The sequence below is a fragment of the Pelophylax lessonae genome (genome assembly GCF_965119305.1).
Source record: "Pelophylax lessonae genome assembly, chromosome: 6".
Classification (NCBI taxonomy): Eukaryota; Metazoa; Chordata; class Amphibia; order Anura; family Ranidae; genus Pelophylax; species Pelophylax lessonae.
The window spans coordinates 680852-701646 of NC_138773.1; the positions used below are offsets into that span (position 1 = coordinate 680852).

The 20795-nt window shown below is 46.9% G+C and overlaps 1 protein-coding gene across 1 annotated transcript in view; it reads left to right on the top strand.

Moving 5' to 3' along the window:
• LOC309557754 (carbonic anhydrase 4-like) overlaps positions 1 to 20795 on the top strand; it is a gene marked incomplete at both ends in the record, with an annotated part of 51948 nt that overhangs the window by 28160 nt on the left and 2993 nt on the right. The window contains 2 exons of the mRNA XM_082260521.1: positions 1141 to 1230; positions 2594 to 2663. Coding sequence (XP_082116647.1) covers positions 1141 to 1230; positions 2594 to 2663 — 160 coding nt within the window. The remainder of the gene's footprint in view (positions 1 to 1140; positions 1231 to 2593; positions 2664 to 20795) is intronic.

Below are 20795 nucleotides of genomic sequence, written 5' to 3' on the forward strand. Positions count from 1 at the left end.
AATGTACAACATACAGGGATATACAATGTACAACATACAGGGGTATACAATGTACAACATACAGGGATATACAATGTACAACATACAGGGGTATACAATGTACAACATACAGGGGTATACAATGTACAACATACAGGGGGTATACAATGTACAACATACAGGGGTATACAATGTACAACGTACACAACATACAGGGGTATACAATGTACAACATACAGGGGTATACAATGTACAACATACAGGGGTATACAATGTACAACATACAGGGGTATACAATGTACAACATACAGGAGTATACAATGTACAACATACAGGGGTATACAATGTACAACATACAGGGGTATACAATGTACAACATACAGGGGATATACAATGTACAACATACAGGGGTATACAATGTATAACATACAGGGGGTATACAATGTACAACATACAGGGGGTATACAATGTACAACATACAGGGGGTATACAATGTACAACATACACAACATACAGGGGTATACAATGTACAACATACAGGGGTATACAATGTACAACATACAGGGGGTATACAATGTACAACATACACAACATACAGGGGTATACAATGTACAACATACAGGGGTATACAATGTACAACATACAGGGGTATACAATGTACAACATACAGGGGTATACAATGTACAACATACAGGGGGTATACAATGTACAACATACACAACATACAGGGGTATACAATGTACAACATACAGGGGTATACAATGTACAACATACAGGGGTATACAATGTACAACATACAGGGGTATACAATGTACAACATACAGGGGTATACAATGTACAACATACAGGGGTATACAATGTACTATTGACATAAACACACACACACATCATAGGTTGAACTGGATGGACTGGTGTCTTTTTTTCAACTTCACTAACTATGTAACTATAGATCCATCTCTGATCTAATGGAAACAGAGACTTGTTCCAATCCCCTTTTCTTAGGGGTATATGGGTTCTATCTATTGCAGTGACCTTAGTTTTAGGAAATTTCCCCTTGTGGACTTGGGTGACGTGTCTCCCCAATGGTAGGTCTGGATTACGTATTAAGGATCGGTATAGGATGAGGACAGACAAAGACTCACAATGATCTTTTCCCTCCAGATGCACATCGTACACACCAAGAATGGAATGAACCTGACAGAGGCGAAGAAAGTGTCCAATGGGATCGCAGTGTTGGGATTCTTCATTGATGTGAGTCCAACTCTAAATCCAGAGCTTCCATTATTAAAGGACCAATGTCAGTGTAGGGCCCCATCTATGCTGGTTCCAGGGCCCTCATTTAAGGACTAACGTTGGTGTAGGGCCTTATCGATGCTGGTTCCAGGGCCTTCATTGAAGGACCACTGTCGGCGTAGGGCCCAATCGATGCTGGTTCCAGGGCCCTCATTAAAGGACCAATGTTGGTGTAGGGCCCAATCGATGCTGGTTCCAGGGCCCTCATTAAAGGATCAATGTCGATGTAGGGCCCCATCTATGCTGGTTCAAGGGCCATCAATAAAGGACCAATGTCCCTGTAGGGCCCCATGTATGCTGGTTCCAGGGCCCTCATTAAAGGATCAATGTTGATGTAGGGCCCAATCGATGCTGGTTCCAGGGCCCTTATTGAAGGACCAATGTCGGTGTAGGGCCCAATCTATGCTGGTTCCAGGGAAGTGGGCATCTCTCAGATGGAAGCTTTTTCCTGCTCTTCTCAGACTTCCTGTTCTAGAGTGACTACGTTCCTTCTCCATGTACCCCATTCCTGCTCACCCTCAGGATGGACTACACATCTCTGAAGGACACATTCAGTTCTATGGGAATTGTACACTCAGAGAGGAACATGTGACCAGAAAATACAGCCCTGCTAGCTATATGCGGGTCATATGACCAGAAATCCTGGCTCTTCTCGCTCTCTGTGGGTCATGTGACCAGAAAATATGGCACTGCTTGCTTCTTGCAGGTCATGTGACCAGAAAATCCTGGCATAGCTTGGTTTACACTAGTAGCAGCGAGGTGCATCAGTGTAGGATGGGAAATGTTCACATAAAGAAGCTGGAAACATTGGACAGGTTCCAGTCACACAATCTAGTGTCCCGTTCTCTCTCTGTTCCCCCCACCTCTATGTCCTCTGAGTCCCCCCAGATCCTGGTTTAAAAGCTCTTCCAAACTTCTAACCATTTTCTCCACCAACAGAGTCCCCCCCCCCCACTTCATTTAGATGCAGTCCATCCTCATGGTAGGCCAGTAGCCAACCAAAAACCAGTCCAGTTCTCCAGGAACCCACCATCCCCCCCCCCCCCATTGGTCCCATACTCTGAGCTCCCTGTGGTGTGTCTGGTGGCCATTTCTGATAATATGTATAATTAGAACCACGCTAATAAAGGGGAACAAAGCTGCAGCTAGAAGTGGGATAGTACCTTGTTTATTTTTTATTCATTTCTGATAATACCCCCTGGGGTCCTTTAGAAAGTTTGGTCAGTATTTTCTGATCTCCAGGTAATGAATGTCACTTAGCTGTCACCCCCGGATTCTGGTCTCCCCATGGAGATGATTGTGAGTTCTGCTCTCTTCACAGATCTTAGATTCGGTGAACATCTCCCAGATGACGTCCCTCTCCAAGCTTTTACCACAAGTCTCTGTTCCTGGTAAGCAGAACTCCTCGTACAAGTTTCGTCCATTCTCACTGTTCCCCCTATGGGAGTTCCGAGACGCTGACACCCATGACATCATGTATGGATGAAGACAGAAGAGGGTGTTGGTTATGTAAAGGGTGGGGGGGTCTTTTTTCCTCAAACTCATATGACACCCCACATCCCTCATTCTTATGGAGGATGGAGGATGATGGGGAGAAGAAAAATAAGTGAGGGATGTTCTGGAGATAGTGATGATGGAGGAGCTATGGAGGAATTCCTGGAATAGATAATTTATATTTCATTCATCCAGCTTGGACCAATGTTGTAACTTTGTACACTGCTCAGAACAATTCTAGGAACACTTAGAAAACACATGGTATGTGAATGGGATCTCATGCTGGATTTCTATAATGGTATTGACTGGTAAGTGTGTTAGGATCTATACTGGTATGGACTGGATAATGTGTTAGGATCTATACTGGTATGGACTGGGTAATGTGTTAGGATCTATACTGGTATCGACTGGGTAATGTGTTAGGATCTATACTGGTATGGACTGGGTAATGTGTTAGGATCTATACTGGTATGGACTGGGTAATGTGTTAGGATCTATACTGGTATGGACTGGGTAATGTGTTAGGATCTATACTGGTATGGACTGGGTAATGTGTTAGGATCTATACTGGTATGGACTGGGTAATGTGTTAGGATCTATACTGGTATGGACTGGATAATGTGTTAGGATCTATACTGGTATAGACTGGGTAATGGGTTAGGATCTATACTGGTATGGACTGGGTAATGTGTTAGGATCTATACTGGTATGGACTGGGTAATGTGTTAGGATCTATACTGGTATGGACTGGGTAGTGTGTTAGGATCTATACTGGTATGGACTGGATAATGTGTTAGGATCTATACTGGTATGGACTGGGTAGTGTGTTAGGATCTATACTGGTATGGACTGGATAATGTGTTAGGATCTATACTGGTATGGACTGGGTAATGTGTTAGGATCTATACTGGTATGGACTGGGTAGTGTGTTAGGATCTATACTGGTATGGACTGGATAATGTGTTAGGATCTATACTGGTATGGACTGGGTAATGTGTTAGGATCTATACTGGTATGGACTGGTAATGTGTTAGGATCTATACTGGTATGGACTGGGTAATGTGTTAGGATCTATACTGGTATGGACTGGGTAATGTGTTAGGATCTATACTGGTATGGACTGGGTAATGTGTTAGGATCTATACTGGTATGGACTGGGTAATGTGTTAGGATCTATACTGGTATGGACTGGGTAATGTGTTAGGATCTATACTGGTATGGACTGGGTAATGTGTTAGGATCTATACTGGTATGGACTGGGTAATGTGTTAGGCTCTACACTGGTATAGACTGGGAAATGTGTTAGGATCTATACTGGTATGGACTGGGTAATGTGTTAGGATCTATACTGGTATGGACTGGGTAATGTGTTAGGATCTATACTGGTATGGACTGGGTAATGTGTTAGGATCTATACTGGTATGGACTGGGTAATGTGTTAGGATCTATACTGGTATGGACTGGGTAATGTGTTAGGATCTATACTGGTATGGACTGGGTAATGTGTTAGGATCTATACTGGTATGGACTGGGTAATGTGTTAGGATCTATACTGGTATGGACTGGGTAATGTGTTAGGATCTATACTGGTATGGACTGGGTAATGTGTTAGGATCTATACTGGTATGGACTGGGTAATGTGTTAGGATCTATACTGGTATGGACTGGGTAATGTGTTAGGATCTATACTGGTATGGACTGGGTAATGTGTTAGGATCTATACTGGTATGGACTGGGTAATGTGTTAGGATCTATACTGGTATGGACTGGGTAATGTGTTAGGATCTATACTGGTATAGACTGGGTAATGGGTTAGGATCTATACTGGTATGGACTGGGTAATGTGTTAGGATCTATACTGGTATGGACTGGGTAATGTGTTAGGATCTATACTGGTATGGACTGGGTAATGTGTTAGGATCTATACTGGTATGGACTGGGTAATGTGTTAGGATCTATACTGGTATGGACTGGGTAATGTGTTAGGATCTATACTGGTATGGACTGGGTAATGTGTTAGGATCTATACTGGTATAGACTGGGTAATGGGTTAGGATCTATACTGGTATGGACTGGGTAATGTGTTAGGATCTATACTGGTATGGACTGGGTAATGTGTTAGGATCTATACTGGTATGGACTGGGTAATGTGTTAGGATCTATACTGGTATGGACTGGGTAATGTGTTAGGATCTATACTGGTATGGACTGGGTAATGTGTTAGGATCTATACTGGTATGGATTGGGTAATGTGTTAGGATCTATACTGGTATGGACTGGGTAATGTGTTAGGATCTATACTGGTATGGATTGGGTAATGTGTTAGGATCTATACTGGTATGGACTGGGTAATGTGTTAGGATCTATACTGGTATGGATTGGGTAATGTGTTAGGATCTATACTGGTATGGACTGGGTAACATGTTAGGATCTATACTGGTATGGACTGGGTAATGTGTTAGGATCTATACTGGTATGGACTGGGTGATGTGTTAGGATCTATACTGGTATGGATTAGGTAATGTGTTAGGATCTATACTGGTATGGACTGGGTAATGTGTTAGGATCTATACTGGTATGGATTGGGTAATGTGTTAGGATCTATACTGGTATGGACTGGGTAATGTGTTAGGATCTATACTGGTATGGACTGGGTAATGTGTTAGGATCTATACTGGTATGGACTGGGTAATGTGTTAGGATCTATACTGGTATGGACTGGGTAATGGGTTAGGATCTATACTGGTATAGACTGGGTAATGGGTTAGGATCTATACTGGTATGGACTGGGTAATGTGTTAGGATCTATACTGGTATGGACTGGGTAATGTGTTAGGATCTATACTGGTATGGACTGGGTAATGTGTTAGGATCTATACTGGTATGGACTGGGTAATGTGTTAGGATCTATACTGGTATGGACTGGGTAATGTGTTAGGATCTATACTGGTATGGACTGGGTAATGTGTTAGGATCTATACTGGTATAGACTGGGTAATGGGTTAGGATCTATACTGGTATGGACTGGGTAATGTGTTAGGATCTATACTGGTATGGACTGGGTAATGTGTTAGGATCTATACTGGTATGGACTGGGTAATGTGTTAGGATCTATACTGGTATGGACTGGGTAATGTGTTAGGATCTATACTGGTATGGACTGGGTAATGTGTTAGGATCTATACTGGTATGGATTGGGTAATGTGTTAGGATCTATACTGGTATGGACTGGGTAATGTGTTAGGATCTATACTGGTATGGATTGGGTAATGTGTTAGGATCTATACTGGTATGGACTGGGTAATGTGTTAGGATCTATACTGGTATGGATTGGGTAATGTGTTAGGATCTATACTGGTATGGACTGGGTAACATGTTAGGATCTATACTGGTATGGACTGGGTAATGTGTTAGGATCTATACTGGTATGGACTGGGTGATGTGTTAGGATCTATACTGGTATGGATTAGGTAATGTGTTAGGATCTATACTGGTATGGACTGGGTAATGTGTTAGGATCTATACTGGTATGGATTGGGTAATGTGTTAGGATCTATACTGGTATGGACTGGGTAATGTGTTAGGATCTATACTGGTATGGACTGGGTAATGTGTTAGGATCTATACTGGTATGGACTGGGTAATGGGTTAGGAAGGAATGGATGCCACATCATTTGATGGAAATGAAAATGATCACCCTACAGAGAGCTGAATTCAAAAATCAAAGTGAAAAAACGATGCAGCAGGCTAGTCCATGTGTTGAAATTCCATTGCAGGATCTCAGAATGGTCCTCAGTAGTGTGTATGGACCCCCCCCCCCCCCCACGTGCTTGTATGCATGAATGACAACGTTGGGGCATGCTCCTAATGAGAGGACGGATGGTGTCCTGGGGTATTTCCTCCCAGATCTGGACCAGGGCATCACTGAGCTCCTGAACAGACTGAGGGGCAACCTGGTGGCGTGAGATGGGCCGAAACAGAAAGTCCCAGAGGTGTTCTATTGGATTCAGGTCAGGAGAGTGTGGGGGTCATTCAATGGTATCAATTCCTTCATCCTCCAGAAACTGGCTGCATACTCTCACCACATGAGGCCGGGCATTGTTGTGCACCAGGAGGAACCCAGGACCCACTGCACCAGTGTAGGGTTTGACAATGGGTTCAAGGATTTCATCCTGAATCCTAATGGCAGTCAGGGTGCCATTGTCCAGCCTGTAGAGATCTGTGCGTCCCTCCATGGATATGCCTCCCCAGACCATCACTGACCACCACCAAACCGGTCATACTGAACGATGTTACAGGCAGCATAACGTTCTCCACGGCTTCTCCAGACCCTTTCATGTCTGTCACATGTGCTCAGGGTGAACTCTGCTCTCATCTGTGAAAAGCACAGGGTGCCAGTGGTGGAGCTCCCAATTCTGGTGTTCAATGGTAAATGCCAATCCAGCTCCACGGTGCCGGGCAGTGAGCACAGCGCCCACTAGAGGACTTCGGGCTCTCAGGCCACCCTCATGAAGTCTGTTTCTGATTGGTTGGTTAGAGACATTCCCACCAGTGGCTGCTGGAGGTCATTTTGTAGGGCTCTGGCAGTTCTCATCCTGTTCCTCCTTCCACAAAGGAGCAGATACCGGTCCTGCTGATGGGTTAAGGACCTTCTATGGCCCTGTCCAGCTCTCCTAGAGTAACTGCCTGTCTCCTGGAATCTCCTCCATGGTCCTGAGACTGTGCTGGGAGACACAGCAAACCTTCTGGCAATGGGAGGTATTGATGTGCAATCCTGGAGGAGTTGGACTGCCTGTGCAACCTCTATAGGGTCCAGGTATCGCCTCCTACTTCCAGTAGTGACACTGACCCCCCTCTATAGGGTCCAGGTATCTCCTCATACTACCAGTAGTGACACTGACCTCCTCTATAGGGTCCAGGTATCTCCTCATACTACCAGTAGTGACACTGACCCCCTCTATAGGGTCCAGGTATATCCTCATACTACCAGTAGTGACACTGACCCCCTCTATAGGGTCCAGGTATCTCCTCATACTACCAGTAGTGACACTGACCCCCTCTATAGGGTCCAGGTATGGCCTCATACTACGAGTAGTGACACTGACCCCCTCTATGGGGTCCAGGTATGGCCTCATACTACCAGTAGTGACACTGACCCCCCTCTATAGGATCCAGGTATGGCCTCATACTACCAGTAGTGACACTAACCCCCTCTATAGGGTCCAGGTATGGCCTCATACTACCAGTAGTGACACTGACCCCCTCTATAGGATCCAGGTATGGCCTCATACTACCAGTAGTGACACTGACCCCTTCTATAGGGTCCAGGTATGGCCTCATACTACTAGTAATGACACTGACCCCCTCTATAGGGTCCAGGTATGGCCTCATGCTACCAGTAGTGACACTGACCCCCTCTATAGGGTCCAGGTATGGCCTCATACTACCAGTAGTGACCCTGACCCCCTCTATAGGGTCCAGGTATGGCCTCATACTACCAGTAATGACACTGACCCCCTCTATAGGGTCCAGGTATGGCCTCATGCTACCAGTAGTGACACTGACCCCCTCTATAGGGTCCAGGTATGGCCTCATACTACCAGTAGTGACACTGACCCCCTCTATAGGGTCCAGGTATGGCCTCATACTACTAGTAATGACACTGACCCCCTCTATAGGGTCCAGGTATGGCCTCATGCTACCAGTAGTGACACTGACCCCCTCTATAGGGTCCAGGTATGGCCTCATACTACCAGTAGTGACCCTGACCCCCCTCTATAGGGTCCAGGTATGGCCTCATACTACCAGTAGTGACACTGACCCCCTCTATAGGGTCCAGGTATGGCCTCATACTACCAGTAGTGACACTGACCCCCTCTATAGGGTCCAGGTATGGCCTCATACTACCAGTAGTGACACCGACCCCCCTCTATAGGGTCCAGGTATGGCCTCATACTACCAGTAGTGACACTGACCCCCTCTATAGGGTCCAGGTATGACCTCATACTACCAGTAGGGACACTGACCCCCCCTCTATAGGGTCCAGGTATATACTCATACTACCAATAGTGACACTAACCCCCTCTATAGGGTCCAGGTATCTCCTCATCCTACCAGTAGTGACACTGACCCCCTCCGTAGGGTCCAGGTATCTCCTCATACTACCAGTAGTGACACTGACCTCCTCTATAGGGTCCAGGTATGGCCTCATACTACCAGTAGTGACACTAACCCCCTCTATAGGGTCCAGGTATCTCCTCATCCTACCAGTAGTGACACTGACCCCCTCTATAGGGTCCAGGTATCTCCTCATACTACCAGTAGTGACACTGACCCCCTCTATAGGGTCCAGGTATGGCCTCATACTACCAGTAGTGACACTGACTCCCTCTATAGGGTCCAGGTATGGCCTCATACTACCAGTAGTGACACTGACCCCCCTCTATAGGGTCCAGGTATCTCCTCATCCTACCAGTAGTGACACTGACCCCCTCTATAGGGTCCAGGTATCTCCTCATACTACGAGTAGTGACACTGACCTCCTCTATAGGGTCCAGGTATGGCCTGATACTACCAGTAGTGACACTGACCCCCTCTATAGGGTCCAGGTATGGCCTCATACTACCAGTAGTGACACTGACTCCCTCTATAGGGTCCAGGTATGGCCTCATACTACCAGTAGTGACACTGAACCCCCTCTATAGGGTCCAGGTATGGCCTCATACTACCAGTAGTGACACTGACTCCCCTCTATAGGGTCCAGGTATATCCTCATACTACCAGTAGTGACACTGACCCCCTCTATAGGGTCCAGATATGACCTCATACTACCAGTAGTGACACTGAACCCCCTCTATAGGGTCCAGGTATGGCCTCATACTACGAGTAGTGACACTAACCCCCTCTATGGGGTCCGGGTATGGCCTCATACTACCAGTAGTGACACTGACCCCCTCTATAGGGTCCAGGTATGGCCTCATACTACCAGTAGTGACACTGACCCCCTCTATAGGGTCCAGGTATGGCCTCATACTACCAGTAGTGACACTAACCCCCCTCTATAGGGTCCAGGTATGGCCTCATGCTACCAGTAGTGACACTGACCCCCCTCTATAGGGTCCAGGTATGACCTCATACTACCAGTAGTGACACTGACCCCCTCTATAGGGTCCAGGTATGGCCTCATACTACCAGTAGTGACACTGACTCCCTCTATAGGGTCCAGGTATGGCCTCATACTACCAGTAGTGACACTGACCCCCCTCTATAGGGTCCAGGTATGACCTCATACTACCAGTAGTGACACTGACCCCCTCTATAGGGTCCAGGTATGGCCTCATACTACCAGTAGTGACACTGACCCCCTCTATAGGGTCCAGGTATGGCCTCATACTACCAGTAGTGACACTGACTCCCTCTATAGGATCCAGGTATGGCCTCATACTACCAGTAGTGACACTGACCCCCCTCTATAGGGTCCAGGTATGACCTCATGCTACCAGTAGTGACACTGACCCCCTCTATAGGGTCCAGGTATCTCCTCATACAACCAGTAGTGACACTGACCTCCTCTATAGGGTCCAGGTATGGCCTCATACTACCAGTAGTGACACTGACCCCCTCTATAGGGTCCAGGTATATCCTCATACTACCATTAGTGACACTGACCCCCCTCTATAGGGTCCAGGTATCTCCTCATACTACCAGTAGTGACACTGACCCCCCTCTATAGGGTCCAGGTATATCCTCATACTACCAGTAGTGACACTGACCCCCTCTATAGGGTCCAGGTATGGCCTCATACTACCAGTAGTGACACTGACCCCCTCTATAGGGTCCAGGTATCTCCTCATACTACCAGTAGTGACACTAACCCCCTCTATATGGTCCAGGTATGGCCTCATACTACGAGTAGTGACACTAACCCCTTCTATAGGGTCCAGGTATGGCCTCATACTACCAGTAGTGACACTGACCCCCTCTATAGGATCCAGGTATCTCCTCATACTACCAGCAGTGACACTGACCTCCTCTATAGGGTCCAGGTATATCCTCATACTACCAGTAGTGACACTAACCCCCCTCTATAGGGTCCAGGTATCTCCTCATACTACCAGTAGTGACACTGACTCCCTCTATAGGGTCCAGGTATGGCCTCATACTACCAGTAGTGACACTGACTCCCTCTATAGGGTCCAGGTATGGCCTCATACTACCAGTAGTGACACTGACCCCCTCTATAGGGTCCAGGTATATCCTCATACTACCAGTAGTGACACTGACCCCCTCTATAGGGTCCAGGTATGGCCTCATACTACCAGTAGTGACACTGATCCCCTCTATAGGGTCCAGGTATGGCCTCATACTACCAGTAGTGGCACTGACTCCCTCTATAGGGCCCAGGTATGGCCTCATACTACCAGTAGTGACACTGACCCCCTCTATAGGGTCCAGGTATGGCCTCATACTACCAGTAGTGACACTGACCCCCTCTATAGGGTCCAGGTATCTCCTCATACTACCAGTAGTGACACTGACCCCCTCTATAGGGCCCAGGTATGGCCTCATACTACCAGTAGTGACACTGACCCCCTCTATAGGGTCCAGGTATGGCCTCATACTACCAGTAGTGACACTAACCCCCTCTATAGGGTCCAGGTATGGCCTCATACTACCAGTAGTGACACTGAACCCCTCTATAGGGTCCAGGTATCTCCTCATACTACCAGTAGTGACACTGAACCCCTCTATAGGGTCCAGGTATCTCCTCATACTACCAGTAGTGACACTGACCCCCTCTATAGGGTCCTGGTATCTCCTCATACTACCAGTAGTGACACTGACTCCCTCTATAGGGTCCAGGTATGGCCTCATACTACCAGTAGTGACACTGACCCCCTCTATAGGGTCCTGGTATCTCCTCATACTACCAGTAGTGACACTAACCCCCTCTATAGGGTCCAGGTATGGCCTCATACTACCAGTAGTGACACTAACCCCCTCTATAGGGTCCAGGTATCGCCTCATACTACCAGTAGTGACACTGACCCCCTCTATAGGGTCCAGGTACGGCCTCATGCTACCAGTAGTGACACTGACCCCCTCTATAGGGTCCTGGTATCTCCTCATACTACCAGTAGTGACACTGACCCCCTCTATAGGGTCCAGGTACGGCCTCATGCTACCAGTAGTGACACTGACCCTAGCCAAATGCAAAACTAGTGACAAACAGTCAGAAGAGATGAGTGGGGGAAAAAAAGTCAGTGGCCTCCACCTGTAAAACCATTTCTGTTTTGGAGGTCGCCTCATTTTTGCCCATTTAGTGCCCCTGTTATTAATTTCATTAACACCAAAGCAGCAGAAACTGATTAACCGCTTGCCGACTGCGCACAGTATATTTACTGCGGCAGTCAGCCCCGGCCAGGCAGAGTGACGTAGATCTACGTCGCTCGCCTGTCACTGGGATTGGAGCCAATAGCGGGCAATCGCGCGCCCACCTCGGCTCGTTCACAGAGGAGTGCTGGCGTGTGACCGGTGGACCCGATGTCCGCCGGTCACACTGCGATCGTGGGTACAGCAGGAGAAAGGCGGAGCGGCTTATGTAAACAAGCCGCCTGTCAGTTCTCCCTGTGTAAAAATGGAGATCAGACGGTTCTACTATGTAGAACAGTTGATCTTTGTTTTTACACCAATAGCCATGTCCCATCACAGTTAGAATCACGCCCCTAGGACACACTTAACCCCTCCCTGTCCAATACAGTTAACCCCTTCCCTGCCAGTGACATTTTGCAGTAACAGTGCATATATACACTGATTACTGCAGTAATGTCACTGGTACCCCCAAAAGTGTCAAAAATGTCAGTCAAGGGTCCGATCTGTCCCCCGCAATGTCGCAGTACCGCAAAAAAAATTGCAGATCGCCGCCATTACTCGTTAAAAAAAAAACACCAAAAATGACAGAAATCTTTCCCTTTGTTAGTAGCTGCGATAACTTTTGCGCAAACCAATCAAAATACGCTTTTTGCGATTTTTTTTTACCAAACATAGGTAGCATAAAACAAATTGGCCGAAAATGTTAAAAAAATTTGATTTTTACATTTTTTTTTGGGGGGGAATTTCATATAAAAAAATGTGAAAAATATTGTTATTTTTGCAAAAATTGTCACTCTTTTTTTGTTTATAGTGCATGATCAAAAAATCGCACAGGAGATCAAATACCACCAAAAGAAAGCTCTGTTTGTGGGGAAAAAAGGACATGAAATTATTTTAGGTACAGCGTCGCACGACCGCGGAATTGTCCGTTAAAGTCACGCAGTAAAAAATCGCAAAAAACCCCCTGGTCAGGAAGGGGGTAAAATCTTCCGGGGCTTAAGTGGTTAACAACCCTGTGACGGGAGTCACTTTGGTTGGGGGGCTCATGGAAACCAGATTACTTTGGAGAGGTTGGGAAACTCCTTGTCCAGCTTCCTTTGTTCTATTGTTGTTACGTCTGCCTTAAAGATCAACTTATTATGGGATGTATATGTGTATGTGGATTGGCTGCTAAGGGGGAGGGGGGATTTGTCCCACACTGTATATTTCTTTGTGCCTGTGTTTCAATAAAGAGTTAGTTGCTTTCAGACACATACAAGCTAAGTTCAGGCTAGTTTTTGTATGTGGGGCGGCTGAAATCTCTATATATGTCCAGACTGGGGGAAGCCGTATACTGACGGAAGCCCAGAGTGTGGGTCTGCGGTTCCGTTACAAACCCCCTCTGTGTACACCCGCTCTGTGTACACCTCTCCCCCCTCTGCTACTTACCTGACAAGATCAATATCCCAGGAGTTTACTTGACTTGATACTCTGATTAAAAAGTGTTCCTTTCGTTTTTTTAAGCAGTGTATCATACCAGTGGGATCCCTCTAGAAGCTGGAAATAGTGATATAGACACTGCTACCACACTCTTACTACAGCAATCTCCCATGGCTTCCAGGTCCCATGCCCAGCGGCCAACCTCCTGTGTCCACAATGCAGGGCAGCCACTTGGGTTGATGATAGTTGGGGTGCTGATAGTAGGGGTGCTGATAGTTGGCAGTGCTCATAGTTGGGGTGATGGTAGTTGAGGGGCTGATAGATGGATGGATCATTAATGGGAGTGCTGATAGTTGGGGTGCTTATAGTTGGGGTGATGACAGTTGGGGTGATGATAGCTGGGAGGGCTGATAGTTTGGGTGATGATAGTTGGAGTGCTGATAGTTGGGGTGTTGATAGTTGGGGTGCTGATAAATAGAGTGATGATAGTTGGATTGCTGATAGTTGGGAGTGATGATAGTTGGAATGTTGATAGTTGGGGTGCTGATAATTGGGGTGATGATAGCTGGGGTAATGATAGTCTTGCTGATAATAGTTGGGTGGGGTGATGATATTTGGAAGTGCTGATAGTTAGGGTGCTGATAGTTGGGGTGCTGATAGTTGGAAGTGCTGATAGTTGAGAGTGCTGATAGTTGGGGTGATAATAGTTAGGGTGTTGATAATGGAGCTGATAATAGTTGGGGTGATAATAGTTGGGAGTGGGGATAGTTGGGAGTGGTGATAGTTGGGGTGATAATAGTTAGGGTGTTGATAGTGGAGCTGATAATAGTTGGGGTGATAATAGTTGGGAGTGGGGATAGTTGGGAGTGGTGATAGTTGGGGGGATGATAGTTGGGGTGATGATAGTTGAGAGTGGTGATAGTTGGGATGATGATAGCTGGGGTGATGATAGTTGGGAATGCTGATAGTTGTGGTGATGATAGTTGGGAGTGCTAATAGTTGGGGAGATATTAGTTGGGGTGATGAAAGTTGGGAGTGCTGGTAGTTGGGGTGATGATAGTTGGAGTGCTGGTATTTGGGGTGCTGATAATTGGGGTGATGATAGTTGGGGTGCTGAGAGTTGGGCTGATGATAGTTGGAGTGATGATAGTTGGGTTAATGATAGTTGGGATGATTATAGTTGGAGTGAATAAAATTAAAAATGAACACAAATAAATCACCAGGCCCGGATGGCGTACATCCGAGAGTACTCAAAGAACTTAGTAAGACTATATCTAGACCACTGTTCCTGATCTTTGCTGACATTATTATGACAGGAAATGTACCAGGGGATTGGAGGAAAGCTAACCTGATACCGATATTCAAAAAAGGTCAGAGGCATGTCCCGGGAAATTATAGGCCAGTCAGTCTGACATCGATAGTATGTAAACTTCTGGAGGGGATGATAAGGAACTATATCGTAGAGTTTGCTAAAGACAACAGCATCATCAGCAGTAATCAGCACGGGTTTACAAATGGGCGTTCTTGTCAAACCAATCTCTTAACATTCTACGAGGAGGTGAGCTGTGAGCTAGATAGGGGCAGACCAGTGGATGTGGTGTGCCTAGATAGGGGCAGACCAGTGGATGTGGTGTACCTAGATAGGGGCAGACCAGTGGATGTGGTGTACTTGGATTTTGCTATGGCGTTTGATACAGTTCCCCACAAGCGTTTAATTATAAAATAAGGTCTGCAGGCATTGACCACAAGGTTTGCTCTTGGATACGGAACTGGCTAAAAGGGCGTGTCCAAAGGGTGGTAATAAACAGCGCATACTCAGACTGGTCTGAGGTGGTAAGCGGGGTCCCCCAAGGCTCAGTCCTGGGGCCAACCTTGTTCAATTTATTCATAAACAGCATTGAGGACGGGATCAGGAGTTCGATATCAGTTTTTGCAGATGACAAAAAATTGGGCAGGGCAATAACTGCACAGCATGAAGCAGATATCCTACAGAATGACCTGGACAAAATAACGGTGTGGGCAACGACATGGCAAATGAGGTTTAATGTGGAGAAGTGTAAGGTTTTGCATTTGGGGACTAAAAACATAAAATCACAATACACTTTAGGGGGGGGAACCTTTGGGGGAATCAAAAATGGAGAAGGATCTGGGAGTCCTGGTTGATGATAGATTAGGCAACAGTATGCAATGTCAAGCGGCAGCTGCCAAAGCCAGCAGAATATTAGCATGCATAAAGAAAGGGATGTATTCCAGAGATAAGACTATAATCCTTCCACTTTATAAAACTCTGGTCCGACTGCATCTGGAGTATTCTGTCCAGTTCTGGTCACCAGTCCTCAGGAGGGATGTGTTGGAGCTGGAGAGAGTCCAGAGAAGGGCAACTAAACTATTTAGGGGATTGGAGGACCTTAATTATGAAGAGCGTCTGCAATTGCTTGATTTATTCTCCCTGGAGAAGAGACACCTGAGAGGGGACATGATAGCAATTTATAAATATCTCAATGGTGATCTCAGCATAGAAAAAAGCTGTTCAGTCGAAGGGATTGCATGAGGACGCGAGGGCATACAATGCGATTGGAGGAGAAGCGTTTTAACCTCAGGCAACGCAGGGGGTTCTTTACTGTTAGGGCTACAAGATTGTGGAATTCTCTACCACAAGAGGTGGTTTCTGCAGGAAGTATGGGGGCTTTAAAAAGACTCTTAGACGCACATCTCAAGGATCAGAACATTAAGGGGTATGAGAGATGATTACGGCCACGTGCGCCTACACAGGGAGAACTGGATGGACTATTGTCTTTATTCAACCTCACCTACTATGTAACTATGATGATAGTTGGGGCGATGAGAGTTGGGGTGCTGATAGTTGAGGTGCTGATAGTTTGAATGATGATCGTTGGGGTGATAATAGTTGTGGTGATGATAGTTGGGGTGCTGATAGTTTGGGTGGTGATAGTTGGAGTGATGGTAGATGGGGTGATAATAGTTGTGGTGAAGATAGTTGGGGTGCTGATTGTTGGGGTGATAGTTGGAGTGCTGATAGTTGGGATGATGATAGTTGGGGTGATTATAGTTGGAGTGCTGTAGTTGGGATAATGATAGTTGGAGCGATAAGAGTTTGGGTGATGGTAGTTGGGAGTGCTGATAGTTGGGGTGATGGTAGTTGGGAGTGCTGATAGTTGGGGTGATGGTAGTTGGGAGTGCTGATAGTTGGGGTGATGATAGTTGGGGTGCTGAGAGTTGGAGTGATGATAGTAGGGATGATGATAGTTGAAAGTGCTGATAGTTGAGCTGCTGATGGTAGGAAGTGCTGATAGTTGGGTTGCTGATAGTTGAGGTGATGATAGTTGGGGTGGTGACAGTTGGGAGTGATGATAGTTGGGGTGATGATAGTTGTCCTGCTAATAGTTGAAGTGATGATAGTTGGGGTGCTGATAGTTGAGAGTGCTGATAGTTGAGAGTGCTGATAGTTGGGGTGATGATAGTTGGGAGTGCTGATAGTTGGGAGTGCTGATAGTTGGGGTGCTGATAGTTGAGAGTGCTGATAGTTGAGAGTGCTGATAGTTGGGGTGATGATAGTTGGGAGTGCTGATAGTTGGGGTGATGATAGTTGGGAGTGCTGATAGTTGGGGTGCTGATAGTTGGGAGTGCTGATAGTTGGGGTGCTGATAGTTGAGAGTGCTGATAGTTGAGAGTGCTGATAGTTGGGGTGATGATAGTTGGGAGTGCTGATAGTTGGGGTGATGATAGTTGGGAGTGCTGATAGTTGGGGGGATGATAGTTGGGAGTGCTGATAGTTGGGGGCAGGGCCAGTGCTAGACTATTTTATGCCCTTGGCCAGACCAGCTACTTGCGCCCCCCCCCCAAAAAAAAGAGGGAAGGGGTTAAAAACTCCTCTGTCATACCCAGTGACCCTGATCCGATGGTTCCTCCATGTTATGCTTTCATACCCAGTGACCCCCCATATTCCTCCATGTCACACTCGGGGACCCTAATGTCCCTCCGTGTCACACCCAGGGACTTTGATGTTTTTCCATTGCACACCCTTGGACCCCAATATTCCTCCATGTCATGCTGTCATACCCACTGACCCTGATGTTCCTCCATGTCACACCCAGGGACCCCCGTGTTCCTCCATGTCATGCTGTCATACTCAGCGACCCCAATGTTCCTCTATGTCAGACCCTGATGTTTTTCCATGTCACAGTTGGGGACCCTGATGTTCCTCCATGTCACACCTGGGGAACCTGATGTTCATCCGTGTCACACTTGGGGACCCCAATCCCCCATGGCACACCCAGGGACCCCAATTCCTCATGGCACACCTGGTGACCCCGAACTCCTGTTACACCCGGTGAACCCTATCCTCCATGTCACACCTGGTGACCCCGATTCCCTTTCATACCAGTGATGCTCCATGTAACACTCAGGGACCCCGATCCCCTGTTCTGGGGACACTAACTGGGCAGTATGAAGAGAGTGGCCCCCACTCTGCCCTCCTTCACAGTGATCCTGCTGATTCCTTCTCCCAGGATGCTCCTCTCCTGGACCACAGTGCTCACCACAGCTCCAACCGGCTCCTGGTGGAGGGAAAAGCAGCAGTCAGAGCTCCGCATGTCCTTCATCCCCAACCTCCTCAGACCATTCCGGTGCCTCGTCGCTTCTGCCCCAGTAAAGGTTCCACCCTCCAGTGCCGAGCTCCAGCTCAGGTTCAGCTCTCCTCCGCTCCCTGCTTAATACTAACCCAGGGAAATGAATGGCTGCCCACCAGCTCAGTGCAGAGAGTCACTTCCTGCCTAGGGTTAAAGCCGTTCAGCTCCAGCTGAAGAGGATCATCATGCAGGCAGCACTCCATTCCTGCCTCTTGGGGCCCCTCCAACAGTGGTGGAAAGCCAGGGCCTGATAGTTCCGCCACTGCCCAAGACACCTGGCATCTTTCTCTGTCCCTTCTTCCTCCCCTACCGCCACCTCTCCCCTTAGCTCACAATAATCATTCATGATGGAGAGAGAGTGCCGACTCCTGGCTGCGCCCCTAGGTGGCAATGCGCCCTAGGCAGCTGCCTAGTTTGCCTAGTGGAAGCACCGGCCCTGGTTGGGGGGATGATAGTTGGGAGTGCTGGTAGTTGGGGTGATGATAGTTGAGAGTGCCGATAGTTGAGAGCACTGATATTTGGGGTGCTGATAGTTGGGGTGATGATAGTTGGGAGTGCTGATAGTTGGGGGGATGATAGTTGGGAGTGCTGATAGTTGGGAGTGCTGATAGTTGGGAGTGCTGATAGTTGAGAGTGCTGATAGTTGGGAGTGCTGATAGTTGGGGGGATGATAGTTGAGAGTGCTGATAGTTGGGGTGATGATAGTTGGGAGTGCTGATAGTTGAGAGTGCTGATAGTTGGGAGTGCTGATAGTTGGGGTGATGATATTTCGGAGTGCCAATAGTTGAGAGTGCTGATAGTTGGGGTGATGATAGTTGGGAGTGCTGATAGTTGGGGGGATGATAGTTGGGAGTGCTGATAGTTGGGGGGATGATAGTTGAGGCGATGAGAGTTGGGGTGCTGACAATTGGAGTGCTGATAGGGTGGGGATAGTTGGTGTCATGCCTCCAGCCTAAGAAAAGAATTAATATTATTAAAACTTGCAATACCGACATTGTCCACAAGATGCCACTGTGACAAAGACTATTGATGGACAGTACTCAATGGTATTTCTTGCTCTCTATCACTGGGTATTAACTCCACCTCTTACTGAGAAAACTTCCTTTTGCAATCTCCATCTTAGAGGAGTGAGACTGTCCCTCATGTTCTTGTGGAAGATTCTTGAATCCTTCTAGGAAGCATCGCTGGTATGCCTCAGAACTGTTGACTGTATACTCAGTGCATATCTTGTTTATGTTTATATACTGATTGTATGTTTTTATCTGTTCATTTCCAGTTTGACCTTATACAATCCTACATATTCTCAATCCTATCTGATCAATCCTATCTATTCGCATATGTATCCTGTTTCATGTGAACACCATTCTTTCACCGGAATAAAGCCTAAAGTTACAAAAAGACTGGTTATTATAGGATTGAAGGTTTAGCTGTATGTTGAGCTGCATACACGCCTGGGGCATACATGTAGTGAGAACAGAACAGTTGGAGTGCTAATTGTTGGGATAATGATAGTTGGGAGTGTTGCTAACAGTTGAGGTGCTGATAGTTGGGAGTGCTGATTCTTGAGGTTATGACAGTTGGGGTGATGATAGATGGGGTGATGATAGTTTGGGGGCTGATAGTTGGGGTGCTGATAGTTGGGAGTGCTGATAGTTTGGGGGCTGATAGTTGGGGTGTTGGTAGTTGGGAGTGCTGATAGTTGGAGTGATGATAGTTGGGGTACTGATAGTTGGGGTGATGATAGTTGGGGTACTGATAGTTGGAGTGATGATAGTTGGAGTGATGATAGTTGGGGTACTGGTAGTTGGAGTGATGATAGTTGGGAGTGATGATAGTTGGAGTGCTGATAGTTGGGGGTGATGATAGTTGGGGTATTGGTAGTTGGGAGTGCTGATAGTTGGGGTACTGATAGTTGGGGTGATGATAGTTGGGGTACTGGTAGTTGGGAGTGATGATAGTTGGAGTGCTGATAGTTGGGGGTGATGATAGTTGGGGTATTGGTAGTTGGGAGTGCTGATAGTTGGGGTACTGATAGTTGGGAGTGCTGATAGTTGGGGGCTGATAGTTGGGGTGTTGGTAGTTGGGAGTGCTGATAGTTGGAGTGCTGATAGTTGGGGGGATGATAGTTCTGGTGTTTGTAGTTGGGAGTGCTGATAGTTGGGGTGATGATAGTTGGGAGTGCTGATAGTTGGGGGGCTGATAGTTGGGGTGTTGGTAGTTGGGAGTGCTGATAGTTGGAGTGATGATAGTTGAGGTGCTGATGGTTGGGAGTGCTGATAGTTGGGACTTCTGATAGTTGGGGTGATGATAGCTAGGGTGATGATATTTGGGATGCTGATAGTTGGGGTGATTATAGTTGGGAGTGCTTATAGTTGAGAGTGCTAATAGTTGGGGTGATGATAGTAGGGAGTGCTGATAGTTGGGGGGATGGTAGTTGCGTTGCTAATAGTTAGGTTGAGGATAGTTGGGGTGCTGATAGTTGGAGTGCTGATAGTTGGGGGGATGATAGTTCTGGTGTTGGTAGTTGGGAGTGCTGATAGTTGGGGTGATGATAGTTGGGAGTGCTGATAGTTGGGGGGCTGATAGTTG